The sequence below is a fragment of the Mytilus galloprovincialis genome, chromosome 3, assembly GCF_965363235.1.
Source record: "Mytilus galloprovincialis chromosome 3, xbMytGall1.hap1.1, whole genome shotgun sequence".
Taxonomy (NCBI): Eukaryota; Metazoa; Mollusca; class Bivalvia; order Mytilida; family Mytilidae; genus Mytilus; species Mytilus galloprovincialis.
The window spans coordinates 51,226,526-51,237,060 of record NC_134840.1 but is presented as its reverse complement, the minus strand read 5'-3'; the positions used below and the strand labels follow the sequence as shown (position 1 = coordinate 51,237,060).

General features: G+C 30.7%; 1 protein-coding gene across 1 annotated transcript; it reads left to right on the top strand.

Moving 5' to 3' along the window:
• Positions 1-849: 849 nt before the first annotated feature.
• LOC143066723 (uncharacterized) lies at positions 850-9,291 on the top strand. Its single transcript, XM_076239535.1, has 4 exons — positions 850-1,605; positions 4,256-4,552; positions 7,915-8,872; positions 9,255-9,291. Exons 1-4 carry the CDS (start codon positions 1,254-1,256, stop codon positions 9,289-9,291), a joined length of 1,644 nt encoding a protein of 547 aa, XP_076095650.1. The 5' UTR covers positions 850-1,253.
• Positions 9,292-10,535: the final 1,244 nt, after the last annotated feature.

Here is a 10,535-nt window from a genome sequence, read left to right as displayed (position 1 = left end):
CAGGGGTTTATTGTATAACCTCAAGGCAATATAAATGAATTAGTGTGACTTCAAAAAAATTGCATTTGAAAAGTTTATATAGTGGGTATCAACACTTTTTTATCACAATATCCATATGATAAATTATCGTACAAGTTATAAGTTAAGTTAAGCCTTATTTTGTACAAATTGTAATATGTAAAAAATGACAACATGATATATAATATCATAGATTCGTTACAAGATTTTTGAAGAATATTTGAAGGGTCTAAAATCTTTTAATAAAGTATTCTATATTCTTTAATTGTCATCCTCATAATTTGAGATGAATATAGAATGAAATTCAAAACAGTGTGGCTGTGGCCATTGCTTGACACATTAAATTCATCCATTGACTGAGACAATTTACATGAACGTTTGTCTGGAACAACCACTGTTCACGACGTACCTACGATAGACATTTAAACTGTGGGGTCACAAAAGGTTTCTTAACGCCTTTAATTATAAAATAATTCGAAAAATTAATCAGGAATAAACTTTATGTTTTGATTTATATAATTGATATAAATCAAAATATCGTTTTATTTCTGATTAATTTTTCGAATTACCTTATTAAGGTGTTGAGAACCTTTGGTGACCCCATAGTTTAAGTGTCTTTAAAAAGTACAAAGTGAGCAGTGGTCGTTACATACAAACGTTCACCTAAATTGTCCCACTCAATGAATGAATTTAATGTGTCAATCAATGGCCACAGCCACACTGTTTTGAATTTCATTCTATCTCGTTTAATTTTGTCCCCTTCTATCATATTAAGAAATTTTGCACTGTTGTACAACACTACTCATAAATATGCATAAACGAGCACTATCCCTGTCCAACATGTCAAAGGTCACTATCTCCTAGAAAACCTAAATTGTTTTTGCTGGAATTTCATTTGTTTTTGTAACTTTGTATAGACTCAGCAATTTATATTTTTAGTGCATTTTTCCATCTGACATAGTTCAGTTGACTTTGAACTCAGTTCCAGAGTTCACTAAGCTTCAAAGTAATTGAAATAGTTTAGGAGATGCAATATATATATATATATCACTTTAATTTACAGGCATTGACGATACGTCTTTTAGGATCTATAATTACGAATGGTATGAAGAAATATTTTGTAAAATTTTCATACTTAATTTTGTATCCATTTTATTTTTACAGTTCCACATGTTAACAGCATTTTGCTTAAATCAAAGCTCGAACTGTCTTTAAAGGGAAAAGAAAATGAATTTATGATTTTGAATGGCGACAATGTCAAAATAGAATGTAATGTTCAGTCATATATTCCTGTTCGTTCAGTTACCTGGCTGAAAGTAATAGACGGTGAAATTATACAAATCACTGCATCTGAGAATAAATATCAAATAGATTTCATGAATAGGCCATCTTTGACAATAGATAATTTTAATGATGAAGATCAAGGAAAGTACAGATGTATAGTAAAAAATGTTGTTGGTCTGAGGAATGAAATGTTTGTTAGCTGTAGAATCTTCGTGTCAAGATTTGGTTGGTTGACAAAATTTGTGTCAGTGTTACAACATATACCCGCATTCCACACAGAAGATATCACATTACATAACTATGGTAGGTTAAAAAATAATTACTAACTGAATGTTAAATTATATTACGGCTAGGATACAGACATTTTTCCACAGTTTTTGGGTCATTTTTTCAAACTAATCAAACCCTTATCATAAGTCACGGCATAGCAAAACTTTTAACTCATTTTAACAATAGGAAATTTTTGTCTTATTTGCAGAAACATTTAAGAACAATTTGACAAATCCAAAAATGTGAAAATTGTAAGTCAATTTAACAATTTAGATTAATTTTGTGGGTGGCCAATGGTGCATGCATATAGTATATGTGCACTACTAGAAAATGCTGATCTTAATATTTCCAAATTTGAAAATGTAAATTCCTTTGACTAAAAGAAGGTTAAGTCAGATTTTCAAGTTTTAGATTTTATCGTTGTTGATGAGTTGTAGACCTTTACGCAGAGAAAAGAGATTCTTTCAGCATTTTCTGTGCAATAACTTGACAACAATTTTCAAATTTCGATATGTTGTTCTTTATGAATAAGGTTGAATTTTACAATTTAAGTTATATTTGTCGGAAATTGGTATCACGTTGTCGTCGTTGTCGTCTTCGCACAAAAACTTTTGTACAGTAAATAGAAATCTATGAAAATTAAGCACAAATTGAGATTATGACCATATCTTGAGAGAAAGCATTTTTTAGAAAAGGGGGAAGGGAACAATTTGTTCTCAAGATTTCAGAAATTAAAAAGAACATAACTTCAAATACTACATTGTACTATTTTTATGACAACATGGGGAGTATTTTATTTTTTGACAGGGGGGAATTCAATTCGCAACTGCATAATGTATTGCACAAGATCAAACAAATGAATATAAATTCAAATCACATAACCAATTCATGTTATTTGGCTTCAGTTATTCTGTGTCAGAAACCTATTTATATATGTCAAATATTTATTTACAATCCAATTTCAGACCTGTATCAAGTGCTAATATTGTGTCCATTTTTGCCCCAACTGTTCTGGGTAAGACCTCTGCGGTCATATCCAGCTGTACTAAGCGAAGCAATTTATTATTGTTGTTAAGGTACCGGTGTAGACCTTTCATTAGCGAAAAGTGATAAATAAAACATTGTCAGTGCAATAAATTTAAAACACTTTGACAAAATCTTTCCAAATTTGGAGATCTAGTACTTACCTGTGAATGAAGGTCGTTTGTTTTTCATGATTTTCGCTTTTATTGTTTTCAAATTTAGAGCGTTCAGTGGCTAAATGAAGATCAAGTTCAATTTGCAGGATTTTAACTTTTATCATTGAAGAGTTGTAGACCATTAAGAAGTAAAAAATGACACATGGATTGAATTTGGCCTTTTTTTTCCGAACCTACTAAAATTATTTATCATGCAAATCGGTTTTCTCCAATTTTTTCCTTCGTGTTTGAGGACATTGTTTTTATGTCTAGTGTCTTTTTTATCATGACAAATTAGAGATCAAGTTAAAATTTTGTTCTGGTCTGGTTATTGTCATTGGCCTTCGAAAATTCACTAAAATGATCAGTTTTCTGCACTTGTTTTGGATTTTTGGGTCCTCAATGCTCTTCAACTTTGTATTTATTTGGCTTTTTCAACTATTTTGATCTGAGCGTCACTGATGAGTCTGATGTAGACGAAACGGGCGTCTGGCGTATAAAATTATAATCCTGGTACTTTTGATAACTATTTTGTGATGCTTGTAAATATTAATTTGATAATAAGTAAATAGTTTTATCATGCCAAGTTACAGATCAAATTTAAATTTTGTTCTGTTCTGATGATTTTGTGCAGAGTTATGGTCTTTGAACTTAGAAAATTCACTCAAATAGTTTTCGCACACTTATGTTTTGGTCATGCTTGAATATATTGACTTGTTATTTGTTAAATAGGTTACACCATGACTAGTTATAGATCAAGTTAGCATTTTAATCCAGTCTAATGAATTCTTAACCAGTAGGGGACTACGTTTTTCCATGCAATACTCTCAGAATGCTTGGTTTTTAATGATCCTCTTTGGGGGTCCAGATTTACTAGTATCATTTTGTGCTGGAAATTAAGGTTTCCCGTCTATAAAATAGCCTCTTGTTTGTATTTTGAGCATCAACTGTTATAGTAGATATCAACTTTTTGTTTACCTATTCTTTGACTTTGTCAATACATTGAAAGAATTTAAATCTTTTACATGTTTTAGTCACACATTTATTCCTAGTTAGTTCTGTTGAATAGAATGACTTTTGGTCAACATATTAGCATTAATGACATGGATATGGTCTGATTGCTTTTCTATTCCTTTAAACACCTTCTTTTTTCTGAAAGTTTAAACTACTTGTGGTGGTAAGCTTAGTATGACAATGTTTACTTTTTTATTGGAATTTTTGCCCTTGGGAAGATAAAATATGTGCATTGACAATGACCCTTTTGATAGATACATACAAATCTATTAGCTTAAACAATATTCAAAGTGTATTTACTATTTTAAAGCATTGACTACTTGGACCATAATACCTTTGGTGACTAGCTGTGGTAATAAATATAGATGGAAAATAATTATTCATCTACTAGTTATTAACAAATTAAACAGCTACATGTATGTTCATTAATCTGGATATGAAATATTTAAAATATTCTTTCGGGTACTTAATATTTTGTTTCTTGTTTTCAGACATTGATTCACAGTCAAAACCAACTTTATACATTGTTTATAAAGGAGATGATATAACTATGGAACAGCATATTAATGGTCGACAGAAACTGGTAGCAGTCAAATGGTTCAAAGAAAGTGACAAATGGACTGAGTTGGACCTTAGTAATGAACAGTACACTGGAGGTGTTCCCAATTGTCCATATTTAACTATAAAGGCCACAACAGTGGAAAATGCTGGAAAATATTTTTGCTTGCTGATATATGATAATGAGGATACACAGAAGGCTTTATTTAAACTGAAAATAATACCTCAAGGTATATATATGGTCATTTAGTTTAACACAGTATTTATATATCGATTTCTTTTCATTTGGATGTATGTGAAAGAGTGCAACTTATAATAACAGTTACCCAATTTGTGATTGCATCTCTAAAACGTTTCTAGTGTCAATCTTATCACTCATTGATTAAATTACCCGAGTAAAAAAATTATCTTATCTATAGACAAAAATACTTTTTGAACTAGAGAACAGCCAAGTTTTTTAAATAAGGGGATAATGGTGATAAAGATCTGCATTAAGAATTAATCTTGCTGCTCTTTTTTATACGCCCGACAAAATTTTGACGGATATATTATGTTATACAAATGTCCGGTGTCCGTCTGTCCGTCCGTCTGTCCGACTGTCTGTCCGGCGTAAAAATGTCTCACTGTAACTTTAGAATGACTTATCCAAATTTCATGAAACTTAATATAGTTGTTTCTTATGGTGGTCAAATGATCTGTATACGTTTTGGTGAAAATAAGATTTAAACTTTTTGAGTTACGGCACTTTCTAACTAAAACAGGGGTGTGTTTTTTTCACATGTCGCACCGTATCTCAAAAACCATTCTTGATTATGGCTTAAAACTTTAAACACTTCTTAGTTATATTAATCTTAATATCTGTATTCTTTTTGGTGATGATTCAAAATTTCATTTTTGAGTTATTGAGTATTTTGTAAAAAAAGGGGGAGGGGTTTTTACATGTTGCGCCATATCTCAAAAACAATTTATGATTATTGCTTAAAACTTTACACACTTCTTTGTTATATTAATCTAAAGATCTCTATACTTTTTGGTGATGATTCAAAATTTTATTTTTGAGTTCTTGAGTATTTTATATAACAGGGGAGGGTTTTTTTACATGTCACGCCATATCTCAAAAATAATTTATGATTATTGCTTATAACTTTACACACTTCTTTGTTATATTAATCTAAAGATCTGTATACTTTTTGGTTTTGATTCAAAATTTTATTTAAATGATATTTAGTTTGTTATTTTTTAAAACAGGGTGGGGGTATCACATGTCCCGCCTTGTCTCCAAAACAATATATGGTTATTGCTTTAAACTTTCTCAGAAACTATTTATGATTATTGCATAAAACTTCCACACAAGACGTTGGGTGTATCATGCGCTCATGGCGCAGCTGTTTATTTAAAGTTTTATTACTCTTGCTATCCCTTCAAATTTACATTCTCCCCAAACAAGACAGCAGTAATCGATGAGTGGCTAAATATACCCATTATAATATGCTTTCCTGGCATTGATATCTAAAAATTTCTTAAATTTAGAAAGAATGTACATTCTTGATAAAATGCTATCACAAATTTGATCAATTTGATTTGTCCAGCTAAGTGTGATGTCAATTTAAACACCTAATAATTTTTCACATGAGGAAATTTGTAGTGTTTCTGAATTTATTACTAGTTTTGGTTGAAAAGGTTGAGTTGATAACTTCTGACTTGTTCCAGTAACCAAACTTTTGGTTTTTTTTTTTTTGGTATTGATGAACATATTATTTATTTTGTACCTTTCTTCAACTCTGCATATAAATCTTCTTGTACATCATCATGTAACTTTTATATGTTTATTCGGGATTTTTGAAGAGTAGTATCATCAGCATACAAGTCTGTTTTACAATTTTTAATGCAAATGGGAAGGTAATTTATAAATAAAACAACTGTTTTACAATTTTTAATGCAAAGGGGAAGGTCATTTATAAATAAGACAACAGTTTTACAATTTTTAATGCAAAGGGGAATGTCATTCATAAATAAGACAAATAATAGAGGACCTAGTAAAGATCCTTTGGAGACACCAAATTTCACATATTTTTTTTTATCAGAATTAACATTGCAAATGTTTACTTGTTGTCGGCCTAGCCAAAATCAGATGTGCATTTTGTGTTTCACATGAAGTCAAAAATGAGTATCACCTCAGGCAAAAACTCTTGATATTTTGGTTCAAAAATGGTTTAAATTATGAAAAATTGCCATCGTTAGGCTAACACTGGAAGCATTTATATAATTACATGCAGTTTTTGGAAGAAATATTTAATATTTTTATTAAACAAATGGTGTTTAAAAACTGTATGATTTTCTTTAATGGTTCGTTCGTCCGTTTGTCCCTCTTCATGTTAAAGTTTTTGGTCGAGGTAAATTTTGATTGAAGTCCAATCAACTTGAAACTTGGAACACATGTTCCCTATGATATGATCTTTCTAATTTAAATGCCAAATTAAGAGATTTTAACCCATTTTCACGGTCCACTGTAAATAGAAAATTATAGTGCGGATGGGGCATCCATGGACTATGGACACATTCTTGTTAAATAATCATAAAATGGCATCAATGTTGCTTCAGTTAAATAAATAAAAGTCCATCAATCTTTTCCAAATTTTATTATTTTGTTTTCTCATGAAGAGATCAGGGTTCGGTTCTATATTGAGGTTTTCACTTTTACTGTTGATGATTCTGAATCTTTGATTATATTAAAATTAGAGCTTTAATGTAATTTTATTTTTGTGATAAATTGAGACTGTCTAAAAATTTTGCACCAGGTTCCAAAGGAGGGGATATAATATATTGTTATAGGTGACAGAAAAGTTGTTATCATCAATGTTATAAACTACTCGATGCTTCTGATGGTGGATTGTTAGCCAGGAAGAAACATTCACTCATAAATATTATAACTATTCAGAAATTAAGACAATTGATTGCTTAAAATTGGCACTTAACATGCTTTTATACAAGTAACCAAAATACAGTTTTCTGTCATTTGACGGTCTATAGTTATTATATGATACTATCAATATATCACAAACAATTGCTTAAGCGACCATGTATTGTAGAAAAATGGGGTCCATAAAGTTGAGAATGGAAATGGGGAATATGTCAAAGGGACAACAACCCAACCAAAGAGCAGACAACAGCCAAAAGGCCACCAATGGGTCTTCAACATAGGGATACAATTTACGCACCCTGAGGTGGTCCTCAGCTGGTGCCTTAATAAAATTGTTTACTGGTTTAGTGAAAATAGACGCTTTTTTTTCCTTTGCACTAACTCCAAAACGTATAAATAAACTTGAATTAAAAAAACATACGAATTGAAAAGCCTTGTAGGTGTTATCTACACCTTTGATTAATATATCAGACCTGTGTGCATGTAATCAAACAGCTAGCAATAATTTTTGAAAAGAATATTAGAAAAAAATGTAATGAATAAGCCCATTCTCTTTTATGTGACATTGTTTTAATGACATTACTATAAAGTTTGATGCAGAGCAGTAGGTCAAAATATATAATGTATGTTCAAATATAACTATAACACATATTTTTGTCATGTTTTTTTCAGTCAAGATTTATAAGGCTCTTTGTAAACACAGAGAAAACAAAACATTTTTACGTCCAGCCATTTTTGAAACTATAGATAAACAAATGAAAGAAAATAACATTGTCGTCATCACTGGCAGAGAAGGAACAGGGAAGAGTAAAATATGTCTGGAACTAGCATCGATTTATGATGAGAAAGATTACATGGTTTTGACAGTTGATTTGTCAGAAAATTACACAATATATACAGATATTGCCAATGCATTATTAATCATTGATGATAATCAGTATACTCAAGATTCCCTCAATACATTTATGAAACACCTCTTACCAGTAATGCTTGAAAGAAATATCAAAGTGATATTGTCATGCAGATATTTAGATTTAGAGATTGTGAGTAGTGTATCAGAAATAATTCCATTTACGGGTGAACCATTTATAGACATGAACAGTTGTTTAACACCTGAAGAAAAAGAAGAAATGTTAAGAAGATACATAAAAGAGAATAACATTGCAATATCAGCGGCAAATGTGAGTAATTTGGTTAATCCAAAAATTATTACTGATTTGTCTGAACAAGATAAAATTGCTAATGAAACCATTAAAGTAATTAGGAACAAAGAGCCTTGGAAAGGGTTTCCCTTGTGTGCTTCATTGTTTTGCTCTGAAAGAAAGTTCTTGCATTTAGGAGAAAAATATTTCACAAATCCTCCAAGGCACCTTGTTGAAGAACTGAAAGAACTTTATGAAGCTGCTAGAAAAAAATCTAATTGCATAGACAAAATTAATGATTACTGTATTCTAGTTTATATCATGAATAACAAAAATCATCAATTAGACCTTAATGATCCCACTCTCCGCAGAAAAATTGATGAACTTTATCAAATATTATTTCATTTCAAATATATATATGAAAAACTTGGTTCAAATGATGATCAGAAAAAATCAATAGAAGAAGCAGTACACAGAATGACCAACAAGTATCTTAGATTCCACAAGGGTGTTTATGAGTTTATTTATCCATGTCTGATGAAAGCAATGTTCCTGTCGTCTGAATCTATGGTTCTTTATTTACTGCAAATTGGTTCATTTCATGATATAACAGAGCTTGTTCGGAGTGAAAATTATACTGCTGTGAAAAATGAATTAGTTATTAAAATAGGTAAAGATTATCATCATATTCTTTGTGAGAGGTTGGTAAGACATGCATTTGAGAATCATTTCTTACAGCTGCATGTTGTTCAATATATTTACTCATACTGGCGTTCATCAGGTAATAATCTTGTAAATAAGATGTTTAAGCATATTGAATTCATTATGTTTAGAAGCTTAGAAGAACACACTGATGATATTCTGTCACAGGACGCTGGAAGTTTATCTGAAAATAGCATCAACTTAGAAGGTTCAGTTCAATTTTCTAAATTCATTATGTTACTTGATGAATTAACGTATAAAGGAAGAGATCCATGGATATATGGACCTGGTACAGCAGATTTTGTTATTCTCAGTGCGTTGGTTTCTGCTGCAATGGGTAGATATGCAACAAACAGAGATCAGACTTTTAAAATTCTGTTGAAAGAGTTTCAGAATAGGATACACTTGGAATCTTTTGTGAAACTATTGAGAAAACCTTTTGACATACATGGCAATACTTTCTTCCATTATCTTATGCTTTTCAGTGAGATAGCAGCATCAAATATCTTGAATGGGAATGAAGAAAAAATAAAAAATATATTAGATACAGAAAATGTTAAGAAATATACTCCACTTGATATTGCAGCATACTTGGGAAAGAAAAATATTTTGGAAGTTCTGAATTTGAAAACTAACTTTACAAAGAAATTACGAGACAGGCTTAAAAGACTTGCTGAAAGTTGGAAGGTTGAATATTATTATGAAAACTCAAAACACAAAAACATAGACCAACCAATGGTCTACAAAACAAATGATGACAGTGCTTCACCTCAAAAACATGAATATGAAGATGCTGATGATGTTAAAAGGGGAGTAAAAGATGAAGTTAAAAAAAATAGAAGTCTTTTTAAGAGAAAATCAAGCATGAGGAAGGAGGAACCTAGTGAGAAAGAAACGCATGATAAAAATGATGTTTTATGCTTTGATGATTTTATGATTAATATTGTTGTTTTTGGGGGATATGAGGACTATCAGTCAATCCTCACGCTACTTTCATAATAAAGTATAATAACTATGGCATTGTAAAATACATCTTCTTAATCTTTATATGATCTTATATTAACGGAATTTGTTACATAATTATTCTTGTTATACCCCATGAAACAAATGTATAATGATTTTGACCCTTTGTCTGTCAGTCTACCTTTCAATCCTGTTTTTTTCATTGCAACTTCTCTGAAAGCACACAACAGAATTTCATGAAACTTTGTAGATAATGAGGACATACTTTGTAGATGTTCATATTGATAGAAAATTGTGATCCAATTTTTATGCCTCGAGGCATAGGAGTGGGAATTTAAAAACTTTGCTCTTTTCTGTCTGAATGTCTGTAATTACATCCCAAAATAGTTTCCATACTTTAATTTTCCCATGTTTAACGTTGCAGGGGACATGGAAATATCAGTCTGTCAGGTCTTGTTAGCGCTCTCATGGGAACAATTTTTGCCA

Excerpts from the sequence above, each read along its gene's own strand:
- LOC143066723 (XM_076239535.1), top strand. The coding sequence starts at position 1,254 with ATGATTTTGAATGGCGACAATGTCAAAATAGAATGTAATGTTCAGTCA. Across the intron at positions 1,606-4,255 it reads TATCACATTACATAACTATG|ACATTGATTCACAGTCAAAA; the intron begins GTAGGTTAAAAA and ends TCTTGTTTTCAG. Across the intron at positions 8,873-9,254 it reads GTACACAGAATGACCAACAA|GACGCTGGAAGTTTATCTGA; the intron begins GTATCTTAGATT and ends ATTCTGTCACAG.